We start from the raw sequence: 26,552 nt of genomic DNA, 5'->3' as shown, positions 1-26,552 counted from the left end.
CAGCTTCTAAGTAAAAGTCTTGACCTTAAAACATGAAGGGAAAAAATATCGGATCTAATCAACTGGACAAAATGTGGCACCAATTTAGTAAAGAAACTGATTTATTTTCATATATATATATATATATATATATATATATATATATATATATATATATATATATATATATATATATATATATATATATATTCATACAGTATCTATTTATGTAATTTATTGGACAATTTCCTGAGTTCATCTTTTGTTTCTGCTCTTTAAAGTGAGTAAATGTGAGGAAAGTTTCCCCTAAGAGGCCCCCGAGCTGGACCTACAGTCGACCCCGACAGTCAAATACATCTAAGAAAAGTCCTGAAACTTGATAAAAATGTTTGGATAAAAGGTTCTAATCCAACTCCTACCAGACCCACCGGGTCGTTCCCTTTCTCTCTGCATCTTTGCTTTGTTCTATCGGTCTATATGTAGCGGATCTCAGTTTACATTGTGAGGTTTTGCGGGTTTTTCTTCCAGCCCACCCTGACTCCTAGCATCTCGACTTCAGAGGACGAAGCTACGCTGGTGGGGGAGAGATTTGGATTTCAGGGTCAGCTCCGGGTCTGACGTAAGATTATCTTCCATCTCATGTGGCGAGGGTCGGATCCGATCTGCCTGGACAGTTCGGTCTGAAGAACCTGGGAGGGATTAGCGGTTGTGTGGCCTCTGGGTTCATGAATATGTTCGGCATGGATGAGAGAGGCGATATTAGCTTCTCTAAATGTGTGTGGAGTGAATGGTTTGGGGAAAATGTTTGGGTGGAGAGTGGGCTGCATTCCCTGAACACACGTTTGGATGCTGGATGGAATGGGAATTAAACAAATAGTAACAAAATTAAAAACTCAGCTCTCCCCCTAAGAAAACTGAAACAACTGCACCTTCCTGACAACAACACGATGGGGAAACTCATGCTTTCTGGTGGGTGGGAGCACAAAACATGACACAGCAAAACGTCACAGAGGGTGGGAATGCTCAGGATGACAACATGCAACGGGACAACATTCAATAACAAACAGCATTAAACTACAATAAAAAAATTACTAAATAAATTAGATTTCTACCAGAAAATGATGCTTTTAAATAACCAGCGAGCTCATCAAGGCGAAACAACAAAACGTGGACGACATTTGTTACAACAAGCAGCACAAATGTGGAATATGGCATGAAACAAAACCGCTGGTTATTCAAAAACTAACATATCTCATCAACTTAAAAGGAAAAAAAAGGCTGATAATATGATTTCTGCACACTTTCTGTAGAAAAACAATCTAATTTATGTTAATATACTTAAAATATTGAACAGGATAAGGAAAAAAAACCTAAAATATTTATGAAAATAAACATTTATTTCAGGTATTTTAATAATAAGTGTGCATAAGTTGAAGAAACTACAAGAATTAGACCAATGTCATTAAATTACACCCAGATTACCATTAATATAAGAAAGATTTGATTTAAATCAACAAACTGCAGTGTCATCACAATCAGCTGTCCAAACCAGAAAACAATTGCTGAACTAAATATTTAGAAATGTACTTTTTGACAACTGTCTGCATTCAATAAAAAAATACTTTATTGTTGAGCAGATAAACTTAAGTTATATCAAAATAGAGCAAAAACAAGCAGATACTAGATTCTGATGTCAGCATAATCATTGTGAATGAAATACTGGTGAACTGATTTGCTGCTATTGCATTAAACTGATTTAATGTTATCAAACTTGCACTGGAAATTTTAAACTTGTAATACTTCTGATCTCATAGCTCGGAAACATCATAAATGTTAATGACTCACGTTTCAGCTGCTTTCTGCTGAGTTCTCAGTCTTTAGTTTAAATACTTTCTTAAAAACCGGATTTACATTAATAAAACCACATTGGTCTAATTCCAGGAGTTTCAAAGAAAAATCTTAAAGTTTTTAACGTCTGGCATCTTTAAACATTTTCTCAGACAGACGAACTGACCTTTTCCTCCGCCTCTCTCTTGACTCTCTCCTCCTCCCTCCACCTCCTCTCTTCCTCCTGCTTCACCCGCTCCTCCGCCTCCCTCTTCCGAATCTCCTCCAGCTGCTGCTTGCGCCGCCGCTCCTCGTCCTGCAACTGGTTTTTCACACACAGACACACACACCACACCATAAGGCAAACATGCAGACAGGGAAACAATTAGAACAGTAACAACCACCAAGTTCAAATCAAGCGATCTGAGATTAATTCATCTCGACTTTCTGGATGCCAACGTGAAGTTGCATAAATGTCTCAATCTGCTGCTCCAGCACAGCAACAACACAGAAACTCACACGTCCGACCATGCAGACACCAACATGCAGCAGCAGCAGCAGCAGCAACCAAAATAAAGCAGCAGTAAAGCTCCAACGTTCAGGACTTCGACATGGAACATTTTTCTCAGAGAGCTGGAGAAATGCATTTAAAACCAGTCACAAAAAGACAAACAGACCCGTTTCTTTTGGCTGGATGGCAGTTAAAGGGTCAGTTCAACCAAACTATAAGTAGAGGAAACTTTCTTGCACAGAATAGAAAAGACAATAAAGTGAACAAAGAAATGTGTAGTGAATTAACATCAATGAGAAAAACTGCAGATTTTTGCACATCATGAATATCCTCCAAAAAAGCTTGCTCTGATTGGTCAACTGTAAGCCCCGCCCACCAATCTGTACCTGCTGCAAACAAATTTATTGGACAAAGTTTATATTAATAGTCACAAAAACAGTGGAAAAAATCCAACTAATCCGAGTTTTGACTTTAAGCTTTGGTATTAAGTATTTTTGTTAAGAATTATATCCTTCCAAATTTTAACTCTCTTCATTTTTTAAGCTTAAGCCAATTTTGTTTACATTTCTATTGAGTGTGAATTAAATTTTAAGAAAAATAGCAAAAATGCAATATATTCAAACAAACAAACAAAAAAAAAAACTATTTTTGAAACTAAAATTCAAACATAAAACCGTATAAAAATTTAAATTAAACTTTGTCCAGGATTTGTTTCTGTTCTCTTTATTTTTAAGCAAAATACGACATATTGATGTTTCTTACATTTCGGTTTAATTTTATTAACGTATGCAAAACTGCATTAAATGTGTAATCTACAAAATGAACATGAAAATAACATTTATTAAAAATAGAGCTATAAAAAATTCAAAGCTTTATTTATAATTTACTTTTTTTTAAAATTCTGTTCTATTTTTAATATTTATTGTATATAAAACTAAATACAGAATAAATTTGTGTCGTTTCTTACATTTCTATATATTATGAAATACATTTTATTAAAGAAACTTTGCAAGAATGAAGAAAAGAAAAAGTATAAACGGAAAACTTAAAAAATACAAAAAATGTGAAAATCAAAACAAATCTATTAACTCACCATAAAACTAAAAATATAGATTTTTTTTTTACTTTTCTAAAACTTTTTTTTATAGTTTAAATGAATAGATTTCAGTATTGTGGGTTTTAATCCTTTATTCTGTTTCTGTGGTGGAATATGAGCGTCCAGGTAGAAGTCTCTCTCAGGCCCCTGCAGGTTTTGGTTAGTAAAATATGAATTAATTAAATTTAACGCTGTGGTTGAACAGACCCCTTAGAGAAAACGCTCAGCCAGTCGTGCACAAACTGATGCATGAACAGAAAGATGAAGAGATGGATGCAGGGACAGCACAACGACATGCATGGGTCTCCATCGGATGAATCCAGCCATGCAGGTTCTCCCTCCATATTCACTCAAAACAAACACCACCAGCAGCTTTCAGGCCTTTTCTAAACCCCCAAATTTCCCCAATTTTTCCCTCGTTTTTGATGTTTTGAGTGGACAAAGAGACAGAGTGCTTCGACACCAAACATCCCCGAACCGGCTGCTCTTTAGCCCCTAATCATTCAAGCTAACCCCAAAGAAACAGCAGCTGTGGATACTAAAATATGTGAGGGGAGACAGAAAGGAAACGAGGGCAGGTGGGCAGCCGAGACAGAAAACAAGGAGTGATGCGAGGGCAGGGACAGGAAACGCGCCATTAACAGGAAGAACATACCAAGTCTAGAACAGAGATAGCTGGGACAGCAGTCTGCTGCTGCAGAAGAAGAAGAGAATCAAGAGTAAGAGAGGCGGACAGAAAGAAAGAAAGAAAAAGGAAGGAGGGAGGGAAAATACCAAAGTACTGAGAAAAACGTGAAGGAGTGGAGGAGATTTTATAAATTTAACTAAAAAAGGAGGAGAGGACGTGGAAACGGAGGAGCAAAATATGAAAGCAGAAGGAAGGGGAGGACATACAGTAAAGTGAAAACATTACTGAAGCTCGTTTATTAGTGCTCATGGATTTGAAATATGTTAATTACCTAAACATAATTATATTTCTATTCTTCTGTTCCAGGTTCATTTTGTAAGAATTTAGAGACTCAAGATGGAGAAATTTTTATATGCTAAAAATCAAAAACATTACATTTCTCCCTGCCAATTACTCACCTGGTTAACTAAATGTTAAATAAAATAATAACAACTGCATAAATTATTGGTTTGGGACGGAAATTATTTTCATGATTTTGGTTTTTCTTCAGATTCTGACACAATTTGGCGTCACGGCTTTGAAGGTCCTGCATTATTTAAGCTTTACATGCTTCAAAAATCTATTTCAAAAAAATTTTTTTGGTTTAAATATCTATTTATCTAGTTCTTAAGTTGAGGATCAAAAAGCATTTAAGAATTGTTCTTTATATAAAAATATATCATCAAGTTTAGTTTTTGCTACCTCAAGGGAATCTTCACTTAGTTATTTGCACAAAAAAGTCAATTTCTATGGAAAAAAAAGAAACAATCCAAGCCAAATATATAAAACACATTCTTAACTGAATACCATTTTCTTTCACTATGAGCTTTAAATACTGTTACACTGCGGAGGTTTATAAAAGAAAAATAAATGAATAAAAAAAGAAAAGTCATAGCAAGTTTGAAACATTTCAGGGTTTTACTGTTAATTTTACAAAAGCTGAGGCAGTTTGCATAAACAGTGTGTGGAAAAACAAGTATTTCTGAATCTCATTGAAGCTAATCAATAAGTTTGATCGTGTCCTTAAAAGTTCAAATTTAACGACAGGTTAAAAAGTTAGATTGTTTGTAGGAAGAAAGTCATTTTTTCTAAAAGTTGGTGTTTGCAATTGAATTAGCCAAACAAAATGGACCCATTTCCAACTGTTTAACAGTGAAACACGGCGATGGAGGCATGGTGATGTGGGCTTATGTGAGTCAACCACCAACGTGTGACTCTGACTGTAACACGACTGTAACAACATGCCAACAGCACAATTTCCAGGCTTCAGGGACGTTTAAAAGTAAAATGTCCTGGATAACATCAGATGTTACCAAGCAATGCTGATCCAGCTCATTTGCTTTTGCCACATCTTTTTTAAAATCTCCGTCAGGCCGTTTGGTTAGAAAGCAAGGCAGAAACAACAACAAAAAATACATATTTAGTAGAACAAAATGAAGAAAAAGGGAGATGCTGAAGTAGGGGATATAACTGATGTAGAAGACTGTTTTACTTTTTGAGGATTTGGGGTCATAGGTCAGGTATCGTTTGGTTTACAGATGTGTATAAATACCTTGTTGCTATGGTTATGCACCATAACAACTATCTGGAAGTTAAACAAGTCGACCCCGAACCCAAAACTGGTTCATCAAAAGCACAATTATTCCTAAAAACACATCAACAGAAATGGCTGAAAATGGCCCAGTCAAAGTCCAGATTTTAAGCTTCTTAAATAAAAATCCATCACTGAACTGAAGCGAGAAGGAAGAGGAGAACAAATCCAGATTATCTTTCCACACACTGTTCCTGCATTTCATCTTTAGCTGCTAAAAAACTTTTAAACATTTTCTGTTTAATTTGGTTTCAACTGGATCAAATTTTCACCATCAGTCCCTGGTGCTGTTGGGTGCAAGGAAGCCGATTAGCAGAACCACTGCCCTCCTTCCTGCCCATACCCGGCCATCCACCCTTCCAGCCAATCAGATTTAAGCAGTGCAGCATGGCGAAGCGATGACAGAAGCATGTTGCAGATGCACACTGCGTGACATTCACGGCGGAGGAACCGGTTTCCTCCTCTAGCGACTCAAAAGGCAGTTCTGTTTTTCTCCCCATCAGCCTAATTTTCCCGCGACTCGCCCTTCCTCAAGCGCGGAGCTGCGGATTTGTTTCTGGACTCTGAGCTGATGGGTAAGGTGGCTTGAAAAAAACAGAAGTCAAGTTTAATGCTGCCAGAAAGCCTGTGCACGTGACAGAGTGGGACCTCTTCCTCCAAGACAAAATCTTGCTTTCCGCCATTTTAAAACACGGCGACCGACTGTGTTCGTCCGTCCTTACCCTGGCTCTCTTTTCGGCCTCCAGCCTCTGCATGATCAGCATGGCGTCCATGTCCTCGTCGTCCTCCTCCTCCTCGTCGTCGTCACTTTGTTTGGACTCCTGCAGCCGCTTCTGGAACTGCCACTCCAGCATCAGCTTCCGGAGCCGGTCGCTTTCTTCCGCTGTTCGCTCCGGTTTCGCCTGAGAAACGGCAAGAATTTGAAAACAGGGCCTTTGAAGTGGGGGAAAAATTCAAAGCTGGATAAGCTTGAATGCTTAATGGATTTTAAGGCTTTATTGAATAGATTGTGACAAGTTTATGGTCTAAACAAAACATGTTCATTACATTTCTTTGCACCAAATCATTCTTGGATAATCAGATTTTCATCTGCTCTTTAAATCCACATAAGATGGTGCTGGCCACGCCCCCAAAGCTAAACATTTACTCTCACACGTGAAAATGGCTGCAAACAAATGTGGAGTCACACAACTGTACAGCTTTGAAAAGCAGAAGTTGAGCCTCCTGCACAACCAACAAGAATGTGGTAAGTGGTTTCTGGATGGTGAGTCAACAGCAAAACACTCGTCTTTTCCAGCAGCCATGATTCATTCAGTGGGTAAAACCAGCTGACCAAATGTGCTGGAAAGGAGTTTGGGTTGCTAGGTAACAGGCAGAACTTTGCTGGGGTTGCTAGGCAACAGTGTAGTGCCCGTGGAATGCGACTTGAACATAAATTTATGAGTTTTTAAGTAAAAGACAAAATGAGGGATGCTTCATTGGTCTCTGAATTATTTTTATTAATGTCAAAAATGTTTATTGAAATATTTTGAGTTGAGTTCATCTATTAAAATCACTTAAATAAAAACAAGTGAAATAGGAAAATGTTTTTTTATTTAGCTAAACACAATAACTGTTGCCCAAAATTCTCCCCAAATATGGTTTTTACAACAGTTTAGATTTACAAAGATTATTATTAACATTAATAATAAACAAAAATCTTATCTTTTTACCTGGAGCTCCTGGATTTCTTTGTCCAGCAGATCCACGATGTGGAGCTGCTGCTGCTTCTCGGCCTTCTCGCGGGCGTCTCTCTTCCAGGGGTCCGGAGACAGGCTGTCGCTGGTGGACAGCTCCTCCTTGCTGATGGTGATGTACTGCAGGTCGCGCCGCTCGATGGTCCGCGGCTGCTGCTGAGGAAGCAGCTCCCTGATCACCGTGTCCATGGCTGCAAACGTCCAACAGGGTTTAAATGATTCGCTTTACAGATTCAAATCCAAGGGAGGCAAAATCTTTAATTAAAAAAAAGCAAATTGTGTTTTTATCGTCCTGAAACAAGGAGATAATCTCACCGGCAGAGTTGGCGGCGGCGGGCGGCGGCACGGCGGACCGCGGCAGGCTGGACAGCTTCTCCGGTCTGGAGGGTGGCGGCTGCGCCTGCGGGGCGTGGTAAGGCTGGGGCGGCGCCACGGAGGCCATGGGCGGCTGGTGGTGAGGAGGAGGCATGGCTCCACCGTTGTTATGGGGCTGGACGGGCATGACCGGGTTGGCTCGGATCTGACCCAGCTTCCTCTCCTGCTCCCTCCTCTTCCTCTCTCTGGTAAAATAATAACAATAATAATTACACCTATAAAATACCACAGCAAATTCCACCAACAACTTGCTAAATAGGAGAAAATACAAATTTCTAAACTAATTATTCTTCCTTTCTGCACTTCATCATCTGTTGAAAGATGTTATTAATGTCAGGAGAGACTGATTTGAGATATTTTATCACATTGCTGTATTTAACATCTTTTCAAATGAACAAAGCAAAAACAAAAATTATTGTATTATATATGCAAAATTAATCTTAGACATTATCTGAACTTGAAAAGTGGAAAATTTTCCACTTTGTGGTCAGAAAATTTCAGGGATTTTTTTTCTTGTAAATTTTATAGAAGAAAACAGAATCACTTCAGTGTACGCTTTTTAAAAACCTTTTTTTTAAATCATTATTAATCACAATTAATCGATTTATCACAGTTAATCCGACTGCGTAATCTGATTACTTAATCCATTCTGATTATTCTGGTTAATCCATCATAGCGATGAATCGTTTCAGCTCTAGTATCTCGACCAGCTCTGGTCTGAACTCCTTCCAGGTGAACCAAACCCACCTTTCCTCCTCCAGCCGGGCCTTCTCCTTCTCATACCAGCGCTGCTGCTCTTCCCGTTTCTTGCGGTCGGCGGCTTGCTGGGCCGTCACCGGGCTGATGGCGGCGGGCGGCGGCGGCAGCGGCAGCTCCGGTTGCGGGTCGTAGGGGTCGGGGTAGACGGCAGGAGGCGGCGGCGGAGGCGGCGGGAGGTCGGAGCGGGACGGCGGCTGCACCGAGTGCGGCGGCACGATGTGAGGCGTGTTCGGCGTCTTCCACCGGCCCGGCCCGGTCTTCTGGTTCTGGCCCTTGTTTGAAGACGTGGAGGAAGCAGAGAAGTTGAGCTGCTCCTGGCTGGACGTCGAGGACTCCAGCGAAGAGGAAACCTGCGGCTGAGGCGTCCAGTGGTCCATCAGGGCTCCCACACCTGAAGATAAACAAAACCAATAAAACATTTTCACTCCAGTTTTTGTTGTGGCATCAGGACTATTTCTCTGACTCAGTTTTCGTTCTCCTACCTCCTGGCGGACCTCGGTGCTGGTAGTCCAAATCCCGGTGCTGGTAGTCCTGCGGGTAGAGCGGCTGCATCCGCTCATCGGGCCTCATCATTCCCACCGGAGGGTACAGATCTTCCTGGGAGTGATTAATCCTCTGCAGAGACAAAAACATAGAGAAAGACATCAGGAAACGAGAAAATCATTTACATCTCAGAGAAAGGAAAGATGGGAGAACAAGACAATAAAATGACAGCAGATTAATGGACAAGTCAGTCATTCAGGACTTAGAAGGATGAATGTTTTAGAAACTTGAATGATAAATAAGAGCAATAACTTCTTTTCCATCTTTTATTTCTTTGATTAATATTTTCCATATTTTGTTGGAATACAATTTACTCCTACATAAATATAAATTCTGCTCATAATGGATTTGAGTTTATTTTAACCTCGGATTGGCCTTAATGTTTCACCTCACTCTCATGTCAGACACAAAACAAAACACAATTAATTTTTAAAAGAACATTTTAAAAAATCAGAAAAAAAAAAAGCTTCAGAAAAACTGGAAAGCTGCCGCACCTGCATGCTGTTGTGGTGGATGTTGTCGACCACAGGGAGGCGCTCTCTGTCCTCCATGCCCTGCCAGTGCTGCGGGGGACCCTGCCCTGGACCCACCACCCGGTCCTGGCTCTTGGAGGCCGGGATGGTGAAGTAATCCCTGGGGTAGGTTTGGGTGGGGATGGGGTAGGCCTCCGGCCGGGGCGGGGACGGCTCGTCCTGTGGGGAAAGAGGGACAACTCAGCTAAACAACCAGAAAACTTACAAAAACCAACAGAAGAAAATAGAAAATTCAGCCAAACATCTGGAAAATTTCCTTAAGTCGAGACTGGAACCACATTTTTGTCCAACATGTGTGAAATTTTACTTGTTGGTGCCACATTCCTCATTTAAGCTGCGATGGGTTTCAATGCTGCAGAGCTGGTCAAAGCATTTTTAAGGCCCTAATTAGATTTGAATATGAGCCCCCCTTACCAACAGATGCTTCATCGTTCCAAGGCTGCTCTGAGTGTGTGACATACAAAAAGACAAAATCTTACCAAGAGTTTTTGGTCTAGTTTCTATTAAATATCTTAAGTACACTTGAATTAAGACAAAATTAACTAATTCCTTAATATTGATGAAAAAGTACTAGATCCAATCCAGCTCCGATGCCAGATTATTTCACTTATAACATGGGAAAAATGTTTTGTTATAAGTGAAATAATATACAAATTAAACTAGCACTTTTTAAAAATCAATATTTAATCATTATTGACTGCGCATGAATTCGATTTGTCTGATTTCAAGGCTACTAAGATATTTTCAGAAGAAACTAGACCAAAAAAGATTTTGTATTTTGCAGCAAGCATCATTTATAATTGATAATAGAAGTAGTAAGTAATTTATATAGAAGTAGTTTTTTATGTGTAATAATAAAAAAATTTAATTGATGCATCTTTTTGCTCTTGGGCTCCCCCTGGTGGTGCGTCTTTGCACTTACTTCTGCACACAGGTTCCCGGTGGAAACAGAGGTGATCTTGGTTCCCGGTCCTCCAGGATAAACCGACTTGGTCGCAGGATTCTGGCTCTGATCTGGTGGAGGGAAACAAAACGATGTCAAAGCAAACCTTCACACACATTCACTGTTTGTTTTTCCAAATGCAAACATTTCCAAAACATTTGCTGGCAAAATATTCCGGTGGTTTGTTCCTGTATCAGGGTGGAGCAGCTGCAGAATAACACCAGCAGAGGTTTTTACCTTGATTCCAGTCTAAAAATGGTTTCAAACTACAAACCTGCAGAACAGTTCTGGATTACAGAACTGTTCTTACTCTTTTCAATACAAGTAAAATTGGAGCACTTTTCAAGCACCAGACTTTGGAAAAAAACAACTGTTTCAATTCACTATCATAAAATATTTATCAGTGCTATTAATAAAGTCTTATGTTAGTATTGTACAGCAGGGACAAGCTGGTTTGTTTTATTTTGTGGTCTAAAGAACAAAACAAATTGAACAAAAATCTGAGTTATTGACTCATTTTGAATTATAAATATTCATTACATTTAAACTAAATGGCTCTTCCTGCTCTATTAAAACGCTTAACGCTACAAAGAAAGTTACAAAAATAATCTTGGTAAGTTTTCTGACATTTATCAAACCAAAATTATTTTTTAAATAATATAAAACAGGAAAAGTTTAGTCCCATTTAACTTCAGACAATAAGAAGAAAAATATGTTTGTCTCTTTTTATTAGTCGAATGGAAATATCTGGTTTCAGCTGAAAATAATGTTTTCCAAATTTAGGCTTTGAATCAAACATTTGATTGATATTTGTTCCAAAACTGCAGTTTGAGTAGCAGAAATCAAACATTTACAAGGATGTTAAGCACCTGTCTGTACCGTGTAATAAAGAGAAATTACAAATGCTAAAGGTGATTAAAAGAAGGACTTACTGGCTACGTTGGGGCTGGATCTGTGGTCGGCCCGGTTCTTCAGAAGCCTGTCCTCTCCGCCCATCTTCTTTGGTTCTGCGTACGAGTCCCAACCGGGCTGTGGACTCTCCGGATCGCCGTTCTGCACGGCGTTGTTGTAGAGCTCGAAGCCCTCGCTCTTCGGACGCATCTTCCCGTTCTTATCGCGGCCGCGGTCCGATGCTGGGAGTCGGGAAACAACAACGATCAGAACAAACAAACATTCATGAGGCAAAAAAATTTCATTCAAAAGCTCTTAGAAAAAATTATTATAATTTAACAAAAAGGTTTTTATATATTGCTGCATGGGGAGAATCTCTGGAATGATTTAAGCATAAAACAGTTTAAAATGTCAGCGACACCAGCCCTCAAGCACTGGAGTTTGACCTTTGACCCCAGAGCAATTTAGCAAAACTGAACACTTAAAGTTGCGTCTCCCTTTGTGTGTTACAGACGAACACAAAGTGACGTCCAGCTGGGAAAAGAGAGAATTACTCATTTATGAACTTTCAGTAACATTGAATGTAGAATAGAAGATCTTTGAGACCAGCCACTCCGTTTCATTTTGCTGTTTGGTTGACGGGAGTTTGGGAGAAAAGAAGACTTCCTCAATGAAGCTCGGGTCAAATTCCAGCAGACAAAGAGCAACTCAGAGCCAGACAACCCTTTAACCTCCGCCACACCGTGCGTGTGTGTGTGTGTGTGTGTGTGTAGCTTTTCATGGATACACACAGCCCAACTGTACTGCACAACAAAGACACCCAGTGTGGACATCCGCTCATCTCTTTGATTGGTATCAACATTTAAATGGATTTTTATGAATAATTGACAAAGTAAAATTTAAAAATATAAATTTTTCTTATATTCTTACCACAGTAAACTTTAAGCATTTTGCAAGCATTTTTAAGGTAAGTTTTCAAACTTCTAATATAACTACATTTACAATTTTAATTTCTCCTTATTTTGCGATAGAAACTATTAAAAGTGAAAAGGCGTGAATAACGGTACCTCTCTGCATCATGGGGCTGGGCTGGTTGAGGAGCGTCGCCAGGCCGTGGTAGATGGCGCCCTGCTTGGCCACCTCCAGAGTCACCACAGAGCCCGTCCGCGTCATCAGCTCTGCAGCTCTGAACACACACACACACGAACACACACACACACACACACACACACACACACACACACACACACACACACCACACACACACACACACACACACACACACACACACACACACACACACACAGACAGACAGACAGACAGACAGACACACACACACCAGACCATCAATCTCCCAACTTCAAGGAAACTTTTCTCCCTGATGTGGCCGTTTAAAGTGACGCAACACACAGCCAGGCTCTAAATCTGCGGTAACAAGCTTCATTAAGCGGCTCCGTCTTTGATCCAACCATCTCATGACTCCACTTGAATCTTTCCGCTTTGCTGACATAAATTTTTACACTAAATCTAATTTTATATAAAGTGACAGCTGGTGGGTTTGGCTGTTGGTGACATCCTGGTGGAGAAGCTGCACTGAAAAACATGAGCGGCGGTTCCTGTCCAACGCTTCTACTTAGTAAATTTAACCTCCTGACAGTTTTTACAAGCTAGAAGAATCAAATTTCACCGTCATTATTTCATGAAATAAACAGAACCATTTAATAAGTTACATATTTACATTCAGACACATATTTTCAAGCCTTTATGTTAATTATGATGCCAATGAAAACAAGACAGTGTTAGAATAGGAGTGGGCATTTATTGTATTGCTTATCATTTATCATGATAAACTTAAAACCATTTTGATTTGTCGACAATAAAATCCAATATTTTTCCCCTTTTAAAAATGATATTACTTAATTTTCCTAATATTTTGACCTTATTCTGGTGACAAACTTTTTTTCTAGCATTAGTTTTACTTTATTGTTGCAATACTATGACTTTATTCTGGGCATTTATCATGATAATTTTTTGATAAAACTTTTTTTTTTAATCTTTTGTGATTCTTTGTTTTGTTTCTGTGCAAAACTAAAACTTAAGAACTTATTGCACATTTTTCTGTTTAATCAGACGCTGAAGGCCAGTTTTGTTCATCAAATTAACTTCAGTAGAGCGCAAGGTTTTTTTTGTGTTATTCAAAAGTCTGATTTAACTCACATTAATGCAGAGCTAAGTGACATAAGTCAGTAATCTGACAATTTGAATCATGAAGCTTTAACCTTTAGATTAGAGCTGAAACAATTAGTCAGATTAATCGTGATTAATCAACAAATCAATTGTTTAATTAGATTATACAGACTTTAAAAACTAGGCATTTGTTAAAAGAGCAACATAATCAGAGCAGTAATTAAACCAAAACTGAGCAAAAAAACATACATTTTTGATTTAAAAATGGAAAATGTTCTTTGTTTGAAAATATGTTCTACCCAGGACTCATTCAGGGTTAGTTTTAGCTTCTCCTGTTTACAAAAATCTGCTATTATGCAAATAAGGAGGAGTCTTAGGGAATTAAATGTTAATTTTATTTTAAAAATGAATTTAATTATTTGTTTATTTGCATCTTTTATTATAGTTCTAATATTCTATGAAAAGGCTTATGCAGTTAATGGAAAAAGCAGCAGATTATAGCATTTTTTTAATCCAATTAATCGGCTAATCGCCAGAATAATCAGTAGAATAATTGTCAGCTTGGAGTTAAATAACAGACTAAAATAAAGACGCGTTTCCTAGAAGGTGGAGCCGGAGGACCAAATTAACACTTTCATCGTCGACCAGAGGAGACAGAGATTACAGATTCGTCCCTCTGCTGTAATTTGGGTTCAGTCCAGCTCCACAAGTGTAATTTTCTTCACCACATTTATGTTTTCCAAGCCTTGTAAACAGATGATGCACTTGTTTTGGATCCAAGTTTTGGGAATGAAACAGATCGCTTCGGTTTAGCAGGGAACCGGCTCTAGAGGAACGATTTGGAAAAGTTTTGAGCGGTTCCAAACATTTTGTAACAATTTGTTTAAACTTGTTTGAAGTGAAGGAATAAAGGCGTTCAGGGAATTACAGAAAAATGTTCCAGTTCCAGCCTCATCCTGCACGCAAATGCAATTAAATATATTATTTATAATCCGGCTCAGCTCTGGGTCGACATGATGACACTGAACTCCCTGTTGCTTTATCTGCAGTATCCTAGCAGGAACACGCCCGTTTTACACTTTTGGACCCGTTTATTGCAGTCATCTCTTTGGACCATCCACAACAGCTCATTATAATTTTGGCTAAATAAAACATTTTAACTGCTATAATATTTTTTTAATTGAATAATTTTCATTCCCAAAGATAAAAACATTTTATCCATCTTCTTTTTGTAAAAGTTTTTTGTTATTCTTTCAAGACTTGAATATACAAGTAAAACTGAAAAATTATAATTTTTCTGAATAATTAAAAAAAAAAAAAAATATTGTTTTGGCTCAAGACAATTGTTTAAAAAAAAAGCCAATTAAGATTTTTAAATAAAGATATATTAATAATTGTTTTGCCTATTTCAGTGGAATAATTTAATTACATTTTTACAACAGTCAGACTTTAAAACTATGAGCAAAATGTTTTTAAATCTATATTTCTTATTATTTCATAATAATTTTCATTTTTCCAACGGTCAGGCAACATTAGCGACTCTAAACCAGTCTTAGCTTTTGGTTTCATGATATTAAAGCTGCTGAATCCTGAGGTAATGTTATGTAATTTCCATGCAAATCATTTCCTGTTCTTACCTCTCCTGCGACAGACCGACCAGACTGCGTCCATCAACGCTCAGCAGCTGGTCACCTGCTGCCAAACGGCCGTCCTGCAAACATCCCAGAGTAAGACACGCCGAGATTTCCAAACGTCTCACTTTAATGTTTTGCAAAAACTCACTTTGTCCGCCGCTCCGCCTTTCACAACAGACTTGATGTAAATGCCGAGTTTCTCTTGTCCGGCACCCTGCAGAGAGGAAAACCGACGGAAATGAACATCGATGTGCACAATCTGCGTTCACAAAGTTTAAAACACAGAGAACTAATTCAGATACAAAATGAAAAGCTATTGATAATCCAAAACATCATGTAACGCAGATCCAACATCGTCCCCAAAGTCTGTTGCAAACAAATTCAGGAAATCCATCAGCTGAGTGACAAACCTTTCCTTGATTTAAAGTGTAGGAGAAAAGGTTGCAGCTCACGATTATTTAATTAATTGAATACTTTGATTATTAATCAGATTTAAAAAATAGGCACAAATCTGCAGATTTTTCATTTAGCCACATAAGCTTCTTTTATAAAATGTTTGAAATGCAAATAAATTATTTTATTTAAATAAGAAAAACATTTTAATTCCTAAAATAAAAACACAGCATTCCTTTAGTGAACTATTAATCATTTGTCATAGAATAAGAATTTATCTCCAATTTCAAAAATACTTCTAGCAACGTGAAAAACGCAGCTCTGTCTGTCGGACTTATCCACACAGTGTAGGACTGATTTGTTTACCGTTTCTGGGATTAAACTGTTAATTCCAGAATATATAAATGTAATTGTTCATTCCAGATTTGCCTTGTGGATACAGGAAAAGCTCAGAGTGTTTTGGAAACACGGATTGCTTTTATCCGGTTCTGCCTTCCCGAGGTAAATCTGAGCTCCTCTGGTGTCTGTGTTCGAAACCTCAGGGTCTGAAGATTTATTTGTGCAGATGATTTGGTTTTGTTGGCATCTGTGAGCAATAAAGCAATTCCTTGTCAAATAAGAGACTACTGCACAACATAAACATTTTATTCTGTAAAAAAAATGGTCAAATGACCATTAGAAATGGCCAAAAACCTTAAATCAGAAAGAAAAAACTCAATTTTGATACAACAAACAAACCTGGCTAATTCTAGCCAAATAAATCGCACTATGAAGGACAGAGCGATCTCAGTACTGGATATCTGGGTTTTGCATTAATGAGAAGAAAAAGTTTGACTTGCAAAGAAACAAAAACAATTTGTTAAAGCTGCATTGTAATCTTTTTTTATGTGTTGCTTCGCAATGCAGAGAGCAGGTTGTTCTCCGTTATCTTGCACAACGTTGCCACAAAGTTTCTGACTCCTCTTGTACTGTAAATCATGACAGAACTCCTCATTCCTCCTGTTGCTCAAGAAGATTTTAATTACTTCGCCTGGATGTTTGGGTTCCAAATGCACAACAAGTACAGAACAATAAGAACCTAAAAGTCGCTGTACGACAGATAAGATTGAATGTAAACATCCAAAGAGATTTTATAATATTTGTTCAAACTGAAATTGTTTCTTTGCGAATCAAGCTGCATTGTCAATAACCAGAGAGGTCTCAGAGTTTGATTTCCAGAAGGTTTACTGTGGAGGGATATTATTAGATGGCTCACACGGTTTTTATCTGCTTCTCGACATGTTTATCCTTGGAATCTGCAGCGGCGCAAACAGAAACCAAAAATATTTCAGAGAAATGCTTGAGGAGCATTTCTAACATTTCAGCTCCAATAAAGTCAGGGTTTTTAGGATGAGACAATGGCCGACTTCAGAAACAGTTTGATCACTTGCAGTTTGTGTGTAGGTTTAAAATAAATGCAGTTCTGCCACAATCTAAACACGACTTATGCACTTATCTGTTAAAAATGAAACACTTAAAGAAGAATAAATCATTGTTTAAATGTGGGGTAAGAAGAGCAGCCATAATGAGTGCTGTCTGTGCTTTTCATGTTTTTGTCGTGAAAGGAGTGAACTTCCTGTTGGGGACCGTTTGAATACTGCAGCCTCTGTCTCAGACGGAGCCACAGCTTCATGCTTGGGGCCAAAACAGCTTCCAGAGACAATTCAGGGAATTCCCTCCCAATGTCAGAGAGCTTTCAGCAAGTTAGAGGAAACTCAGAGGAGATCCTCACAAATCAAGTCATGTTTACTTTATGTGGCAGCTATTATAAGGAGATTTAAGCTCTTTGAATGAAGTTCATTAGTGAGAAAAGATTAAAAGAACTTCAGAAGGGAATAAATCTGCAGCTGCGGATGTTTCTCTGTGAAGCGGAATCAGTGAAAATCTGCATTTTTGCAAGTTGGAAACAAAAAGGCCTTAAAAACTAAAACTTAAAGTCACAATTTCCACTTGTTCCTCATCAGGACCTTTGACCCAGTTCAGCTGGTGGGAATCAGAAGTTATCTAGTTAAAATAAAAGGCATTAGCTGCGTTTCCATCGACCATATAAATGAGCTGTTTGATATGTCAAAAATACATTTGGGCAAATTTGCCGCTATCACAAAAAAATCAAATAATGGCACGATAAATTAAAACGGGCTCAATAATTTATTTGACTATAAGTGAAATAATCTGCCAGTTGAACTCGGATTTTTTTACTGATAGCAAGCATCTATATCTTGTTAAAAGCACTAAATTAGTGCTCTTGAATTAAGACAAAATTAAGATATTTGCACTAGTAACCAGACAAAATACTTGTTAATATTGTGTGTTTTTGCAGTGTACTGGACCCGAGACAAACATAGGAGGGTTACAGTTATGTGTGTGCAGCTCACATTTTACCCAGAATCAACTGATAATTCATGAAATTCAGTTTGAAATTAAATAAAAGCGTTTCAAACTCTAGTCCTCCATAAAACATTCAGCTCTCATTTCTTTATTATGCGACGACCATTAAAGACACGCTGCAGATTTGACATGACAGATTCTCCCGGGACGGAAAACCGCCACGGACATCGGACCCACGCGATCGCGGACAGAAAGTGCTGCTGCGATTGCACCACAATTACAGCTCGCAACGTTCCAGCCTGTGGACCTGCCATGAAACCGCTAATCCACAGCAGAGCGTTCAGAGGCCGGCGGGACGCCCACACAGGTATCAGAGCGTTTTAGTAGATTACTCCGCTGCTCTGCCTGGCTGACATGATGTAATACAACTTTACAGTTTCTAGGCTGAAATCCAGCCAAAATAAAAGCTCAAATCTGATTACAGAGGAAACCAGCTGAGATTTTTGCTTCCAGATTATCAGTGGTTTAGTAAAAAAATCATTATTAATGCCAGATAGATCACTAGCCTTAGATTTAGTTGGAGGAATAATTCAACAACAAAAAAAAACTTTTAGAAAGCAAAACTTCAGTAAATATGGACGTTATAAGCTGCTTCTCAGTTTGGAGGAACCAGTTGAATTTACCAGTTTACATAAACTAAAGTTTTGACATTAGAGCCAATATTTGAGTCAACCAGAAGGAATAATAGTTCGTAAAATGTGCAGCTATACAGAATAATTTCAATCAATTCATGTTTTGCCCTTAGCCTGGCAAAATAAACCTTAGAGTCACCAAGTTGAACTACTTTTAAAGAGTCATCTTTTTTTCTTCGTATTTTTAGGTTTTAAAATAAAGAAAAATAAACTTTTGCAACAAAAGATGGAGGCATTTTCTTCTAAAATGATGTCAAAAAAAGGAAAGAAATTTCCATCCATATGACAAGAAAGTCAATCTGAGAAAAATTACTCGTACGTTTGGAGTTATTGTGTTTAAATTCAATGCAATTATTTCATCCTAAACCCTAAAATTGATCTTTGTCTAATTAATCTATATATTGAATGGGTTTGTCAATTTTAAAAACATGAAGGTGGATCTGCAGCTAATTGCACATTTTTTTGTAACTTATTATTAGCACATCTTAAACAGATCTGTGAAGCAGCCAATCCAGGAGCACCATTTGTTTTCCTTGGACCTGATTGGCTGAAACCCTTAATTGTGGGAAGTTGGTGTAAAACTGGTGATTTGTTCTTTTTCTACAAAATAAACATTTAAGTGAACATCCTCCAAGAGTGGAGATTCAATATTTCTTGCCAGCGGTGTAAAAATACATCACTAAGCTTTCATTATGATGAATCTGGCTGCTGTGGTTTCACTATAAACAGCTGCAGCAACAACCAACTTTTCTGTTTAACTGACATTTCCTGAATCTTTTAAGATTTCTGGGTTATTTATAGGTATTATTATTAATAATAGGGTACGAGTTTCAGCTGTTTTAGAGAAATCCCACACTGTAAATAGAAAGATGCGGTGGAAAAACAGCTTCACCACGAGGCAGAAATGTATTTAGGCAGTTCTGTTTTCCGTTCATATGAACGGCTGCAAAACAAATGCCAAGGAAACAGAAGCTGAGCTCCTGAAAACAGCAGACAAATATAAATACACATAATGGCAGCGGTTTGTTTTAGCTGCAGCTAGTTCCACCGCTATCAGCTCAGTCACGAGCCGTTAGCTCATTACAAAGCTGCTGAAGCGCTCGTCTCGTCTGATGCTGACGGGTCCAAGGACCAAACGTCAATACGATCCAGCTGAGCTGTTTTCGTTCCGTTTGCTCAGGATCTACCGGATGAGCAACCTCATTTCGACTGATCTCCAAAAGGAGAAACGTGACTTCTTTCAGCCAAAACTGTTGAAATTGCAGCGATTACATGAAAGCAGCTGGTTCAAAGTTTTTCCAGTTTATTTATACATATATTTTTATAATAGATTTGAAGCAGCTTCATCTTTACAAATATTTCCTTTCAACTTCATATGAATTCTGTAAAAATGGATTTGCCCAAATATCTTAGACTATTCCTAGACTTTAGCTCGCTAAATAGCTGCAGTTTTCAACAAAGCAGAAGAAAAACTAAAGTTTCTAACAACAAAGATGAAAGAAAATATTGAATGGAAAACTTAGGGTTGGACAATCAATCAACAATATACGTCACATGGTCAATATCAATAAATAATACATCTGGTAGAATACTGACGACTCAATATATATAAACATTTACAGAACTCAGATCCAGAACCGCCGAGCATTCTGGGGGATGTAGGAAAGACGTTTCACTTGCTGAGTAAAGTTGGTGGAATCCACTAACTTTCATCAGCAGGAAATTAAAAACCCGACATACAACCACAAAAACCAACTTTAAAAAGAAATTTTTAAAACCTGACCTGAAGAAATAAATTAAAACCAAAACAATGGACCAGCCGGTCAAACCGCAGAGAACCACAAAGACGGTTTTGATGGAAGAATGAATGAAAATCATAAATGAGAAACAGCTACTTTTTCCACTCATAACTGCAGCTGTAACTACAACTATTCTGGAACAAACATTTTTCACAACTAATTTTATGAACTTACTTTCTTAAAGTGTGTGGATGACGTTTTACAACATATTTACTGGAAAAAAGACGTGTTCAATGTTTGTCATCTTGAAAAAACAGGATTTTTTAAAATCCATCTCTGCAAGAACTAATAAAATATGAAGTGAATGTATCATTAGAAAAATATCTACGTTTTTTGTAATGTTACCTAAAAAATAGCATTTTTGGCAAGTTAAAAACGGCGTTAAAGGTTAAATCTCGCCACACCACAGATTTGTTTCTGCAGATTTCCAATATTTACTCCAAAGATAGAATGAGGCTTAATTTTCCTGAAACTATGATGTAATTTTTTCCACACAAACCTTTATACACACATTTCATTCTACCGCGACACACACGCTGTGAACCCGTCCAACCTGCACAGGAAGGCAAACGGGTGTGTGTGTGTGTGTGTGTGTGTGTGCACGCGCAGTACATCCTCTCATTGTTCCTGCCTTCACAGGGGAGAATGCTCTCATGTTATTGTTTCAGGAACAAATGAGTTCAGTCAACAAACAAATCTGAGCAAAGCTTCACTTTGGAGAAACAAACAAAATCCGGCAAAATTCTTTCAAACAGGAGGGAAACTTTTCCAAAGATTAAATGCCCCAAAGTGAATTGGCACAGGTTGTTTTCTTAAAATGAACTCAAAATTGTTCATTTCTGCTCTTAAGATTGTTGCCTGTGGGTTTATCTTATTTAATAAACCAGATTTGTGAATAAAACATTCTCCAAAGATATAAAGAACATCCTGTATGCTTCTTTATCTTGATAATGTGCAGAATGTTCTGCACATCAAAAGTCGGCTTACTCAACTTTTTCATAATAAGAAACAATTTGTAGTGTTCTTTGAGGTCTGATCTGCTCAGTCAGATTTTTTTAGTATTGATTCAGTTTTCTGGACTAAGAAAAACTTGTGCTGCAGGTGTTTCTTTCTCTTCCCTACAGATTTCTTCTAGTTTTGCTTTTTGTGTTTTTGTTGCAAATGAATATTTTAGCAATTGAGTAATCTATCAATTATTCTTACGATGAATTAAAAAATATATCAAATAAATAGCGTTAGCATTGAGACTATGTTAGCGTGGTTACTTTTTGCTGTAATTAGGCTTGAGGCATGTTGCCAGAGTAACCTTGTTCATTTTTGGCATCATGGCATCTGTTGCTGCAGCTTGCATTGTGGCTTTTTGCTTTAGAGCTGCATTTTTTGTTCTACCTCATGGTTTTTGTTGTTGCCTTGTGGTTTTCAGATTTCTGTGACCCGTCAAGGCCACCATACAAAAGACAAAGACTCATCTCACACAGTTTTAAAAAATATTCTTTGGACCGACTAGAGAAAGTAATAGGACCAAGAGAAACAGCTTTACCGTCCACAATATAAACTGGGAGCTTTGATGCATTTAACGAATGAGAAATGAAAACTTTACAGTAATTTAGCTGCGATTACCAATCAGTGATAGTTCAACAATCTTAATTCAACCACAAGAAGACATTTCCACAAACATCTTCTAATCTGCCTGTTGTGTATTTTTGTCTAACCATTAGCAGAACGGCCCTGAAAGCAAACAGTGAAACCAGGAGGTCATTGACTGGATGACAGCAGATCAAAATCTATGCTAAATGTTTGTTTGATGCAGATCAATCCAAAGCAACTGAAGATCTGTGGGACATTTTAAGCCAAATCCTTTTAGGCTTTTATCATTACTAAAAAGGGAAAGAACATAAAAAACTTGCTAATTTTTACTTAAATACGTGGTTACCTGGTCTCTCCTGCCCACCACTGAGAACCACATGTTGCTGCTTCCTGCTAAGCTTTCCCCAAACCAGTTCAGGCTGCCACGTCCAAACTGGTGGAGGGACAAGAACTGTGCACACCTGCTTTTATCTCCGTGAGCTTCTTCAACCTGCTAACATGAACCGACAAGTCCGGCGCCTCCCAATTACACCGGCTGGAGGAAATCCATTCGAAAGAAGAAGAAAAAAATCAATCACTGTTTACAGACGGAGACGTGGGACAGCAAAGGACTTCGAATTCCCAAAGTTGAGACAAAAAAAAGTCACAGGATTTTACTGGAAGTCATGTTAAAAAGTTTGAAACTTTTCTACAAACACGAGAAGAGTTAATTATGAAAAAGTAATGCAGCAGTAATTCCTGTAAATGTGTCCAAAAATATGCGGGGGATTCCAGAAATGTTTCCGAGTGAAGCCCAACTCCTCCACATGTTCCAAAGCGCACAGTTTGTAAAACTGTGATTCAAGAGGTGAAGCGTCTGCTGGGACGGCTGCTGGTCAGACTGAGGTGGAGCGCTACTGCAGCGCCACCAGACAAACACACACACACACAGGGTTATATAATAGGCCAGAGCTCAGCCCAGTTTACCGTCAGCTCCAGCAGCCGCTTGATAAAATGCGCTCTACCTGCCTTTTCCCATCCCACATACTCGTTACTTTTCCTCCTCCTCAGACATCCCAGAAAAAACAAACGCAGCGAGGCGAGGAGGTTTCCTCCGTGCGTCCTTCCTCCCCACACACAGACTCAACACGTGCGCTCTGCAGCACAGGAAAGCTCTCGACTTCAGCAGGAAACTCGCTCTTGTAAAACAGACAAAGTGTCTTGATGCTTCATGCTAACAGCTGACACTTCCCACCTTATCTACCACAATCAGCTTCTCACTGTTTACAGAAGCTAAAAAGCCATTTTAATGCAAACATTGGTAAATGTGTGGTTTCTGGGAGAATTGAAATGACTTTCAAGTCCTAAATTGATTCCAGTCAGTAAAATTTTAAATAAATATGTATTCAGCTTCATCTGACATCTTTGAAGAAGGGCAATACATAATCATGATGTCTTTTAGTTTCAAACATTCAAATTCAGTGGGCGAAGATAAAAATAAACAATAATTTGTTCCAGTAAAATATTGTGATGAAATATTAACGTTTTGAAACCATTTTCAGCTAATATGACGATTTTGGCGTCAACGGAAGTTTGTCCTCTCAAAAATGTAACTTTAATTTTTATGCAAAACACTGCAACTAAAAACAATAAATAAAAAGGAAATAAAAACACATAACTGAAACCATAATTAAAATTAATTATGATGAACATTTGCTACATTTTCAGCTGCAGCGGTTTGCTTTCACACTCCTCTGTCAAACAAACCAAACTAATTGAAAAGCCAGTTCCCCTCCTCGCCTTTGGGAGCGCTGCACCTAAAACTAACGGAAAAACCTCTGAGGACACTGAGCTCAACTAGCTTCTTTACAAAGTGCAAAAGTGTTCCGTTTTGCAAAATTCCTATTTTGTTATTTATCAAAAAAACAAAAACATGAGCCATTTCTCCCACTATTCAAAGTTGCATTCAAACTAAACCAGTTTATTTCAAATGAACTGAGATCGAGGTTTGTAGGGGGACCAGAGTTCGATTGCGCATTTCTGTTTCTGCACATAAACTGGACTCTTAAAAACAGGTTTAAAACAAATTAAACAGCACTGGTGTGAAGACGTTCTTAGATTCAACATCAAATACTTTAGATGAAAGTTGTCACTGATTTCACCCAGAAGACTCAATTTTAGCTCAGTTTTATGACAAAACACAAAAACATTTCCTTCAAAGCGACTCAAACACTGCGCTTTAAAGTTTGAAATGAATTTCAAGACAACCTTAAAAATCTGCAGGCTGACCATAAAAATACACATATTGTCTTTTCTAGGCACATTTCCTAGCATAATGAACTGTTACCTTCAGTTGTTATAAAAATGCTGTATATGTGAAATAGGTCTTAAAATAAATTTTACTTTGTCATTGGCCTTCTGTCTCTTTAAAAACTCTACTTTCAGGAACTCACAATAATCTGGCTCCTCTATTTATCCTTTAATAGAGGAGTTTCTCTAAGTAGCTCCTACAATGAGCTCAGTTCCACCAGGTGTTTGCCAATTGCTGCTGGCTAGCCAATTGCTGCTGGCTAGTCTCAAGGAGTTGAGTGGAGGAGGCGCTGCACCTCGAAGGCGGGGCTAAGTCCAACCAGGTGTTTTTTGTACAGCTGAATGGTTGCCAAGGAGATTAAACTTGCATTAAAAAATAAAAAAATCAAGGAAACCCTCCTGGTTTGTTTTTGATGAAGGAACAACATTAAAACACGACGCTAAGCTAAAATAGTTTTATACAACTCTGCACCTTCAGTCCTACTTAGCAACTATTTAACACAAAACATGAGGAACAACTGAAGCTGCAGACTTTCTGTAGCTCACAGCCAGGCTGGAGGTGAACAGAGCAGTTTCTGTCCAGAAGCTTCTGTGCAGCGTCAGTGTTTGGTTTTCGCTCCACTGTCAGACTCAACAGTGAGAGCAGAGCAGCTGGTTCTGTCTGCACCCATCCAGAACGCTCCATGTGTTCACAGCAAAACAAAGAAACACACAACCATCAGGTCCTACCTTGGCGGCCACGATGCTGAGGCCCATGCCGTTGGTCTTCTTCAGGGTCACCGTGACAACCTCCGGCTCTTTCCTCATTGGCTGAAAGGAGAGAGAGACAGGAAGGACAAAGTGTAAAGAGGAAGAAACCTGCGGCGTGGATCTGAAAGGCCTGGAAAGGACGGAGCGAACGTCCGAACGGTGCGGAGAAACGCTGGAAACTGAGTCAGAAAAACAGGGAGGGAAAAGGGAGTGAAGGAATGAAGGAAGGATGGATGGATGGAGGGGAAGACCGCAGAGGGACCTGTGGTCTCTGGAATGGAGTCAAGAATGAAAACCACATCATGGCAACTCAGAGACGCTTATGTACACACACTTATACACACAGCAGGGCTCGCTTAGGGAGGGCGGGGCCACAGGGCAGGGAGAGACGGAGAGCTGAAGAGGTTCCCACATCATGGCGGAGGATAACAAAAATAAAAAAACACTAAACAACCCAGTCTGTTGTTTCAAACACAAACTGGTGGTTAAATCGTTAAACAACAAAAACACAGTTTCAACAATAGCTGTTTTCATTACAAATGCGTTCAAGACTTTGTTGATGTTCCGCTAAAGTAAAAAAAAAAAAAAACTATTTCGCAATTCTGGTGTTTCCATTCAATAAGAAAAGTAATAAACAGGGGTTGTACTTTTCCCTCACAGTTAATTTCAAGCACTTTTCAAGCATTTTCAAGGTAGGTTTTCAAGCTTTTCCACACTTTAAATCCAGTTCCAGTTTGAAGATGTTTTCAACAAACCTGCAGCTCAGATCTGGATTGAAACGAGTCGTCTTTGCTAATAGCCATAACTTTTCATTTTGGAGATAAAAACAAGACAAATTAACTAAAAAAAAGTTTTGATTCACTATTACGTTTTTTATTACAAAGCAAACTAAAATATAACATTTGATGTGTTGAAATGTTTCCCTCATCTGATTGGTTTGAAAACAAAACACTAATTTAACAAATTTTTCCCACATTTCTCATGGAAACACAGCAGATAATAAAATAAATATATTTAACCTCAAAACAGCAAACATCACTATTACTCTGTAAAAATCTGAATATTAAGATAATTACAGGACATGCTGGTTAACCACAGAAATGAACTGAAACATGCTAGACAGACACTTTAGACCTTAACTTCACCACTTTTCACCACTTTGGGTTTATTTTTTCACCCACTGTAAGTGTTTAGCTCCGTCCTGCCGCCTGCCTGAACTCACCGTTAACCAGAGACGCCTGGATTATGTCGAGACTACAGTCATGAAAAAGTGGAGCAGGGATAAACAGACCAATTACACAGGAAGTGGCTGAGTGTGTGCAGTCTGTCATTTACTGCTGCACGCTCACTGACTGACTCCTCCGCTGCCGTTAGTGTTGATTAAACCGAGAGAGTCTCTGAAG

General features: G+C 38.4%; 1 protein-coding gene across 16 annotated transcripts in view; it reads right to left on the bottom strand.

Moving 5' to 3' along the window:
* The window catches only part of afdna (afadin, adherens junction formation factor a), a 119,962-nt gene that overhangs the window by 8,639 nt on the left and 84,771 nt on the right, over nt 1–26,552 (bottom strand). For 11 of the 16 annotated variants that reach the window (XR_008607617.1, XM_055054302.1, XM_055054306.1 and 8 more), the window contains 14 exons: nt 25,129–25,209; nt 15,421–15,486; nt 15,276–15,349; nt 12,519–12,637; nt 11,493–11,693; nt 10,540–10,631; nt 9,579–9,776; nt 9,024–9,156; nt 8,530–8,932; nt 7,723–7,967; nt 7,384–7,598; nt 6,394–6,573; nt 4,069–4,107; nt 1,994–2,128 (listed from right to left, as the gene is read on the bottom strand). Coding sequence is in view for 15 of the 16 variants with exons in the window: in XM_055054302.1 (XP_054910277.1) it covers nt 1,994–2,128; nt 4,069–4,107; nt 6,394–6,573; nt 7,384–7,598; nt 7,723–7,967; nt 8,530–8,932; nt 9,024–9,156; nt 9,579–9,776; nt 10,540–10,631; nt 11,493–11,693; nt 12,519–12,637; nt 15,276–15,349; nt 15,421–15,486; nt 25,129–25,209 (2,181 nt within the window). In the remaining variant the exon portion in view is untranslated. The remainder of the gene's footprint in view (nt 1–1,993; nt 2,129–4,068; nt 4,108–6,393; nt 6,574–7,383; nt 7,599–7,722; nt 7,968–8,529; nt 8,933–9,023; nt 9,157–9,578; nt 9,777–10,539; nt 10,632–11,492; nt 11,694–12,518; nt 12,638–15,275; nt 15,350–15,420; nt 15,487–25,128; nt 25,210–26,552) is intronic. The other 5 variants (XM_055054305.1, XM_055054312.1, XM_055054310.1 and 2 more) reach the window with 1 other exon arrangement.

This window comes from Poeciliopsis prolifica, unplaced genomic scaffold (genome assembly GCF_027474105.1).
Source record: "Poeciliopsis prolifica strain line A6 unplaced genomic scaffold, Auburn_PproV2 SCAFFOLD039, whole genome shotgun sequence".
Lineage (NCBI taxonomy): Eukaryota > Metazoa > Chordata > Actinopteri > Cyprinodontiformes > Poeciliidae > Poeciliopsis > Poeciliopsis prolifica.
Note: the sequence above shows the minus strand (reverse complement) of the source record. Positions and strands in the feature narration are given on the sequence as shown.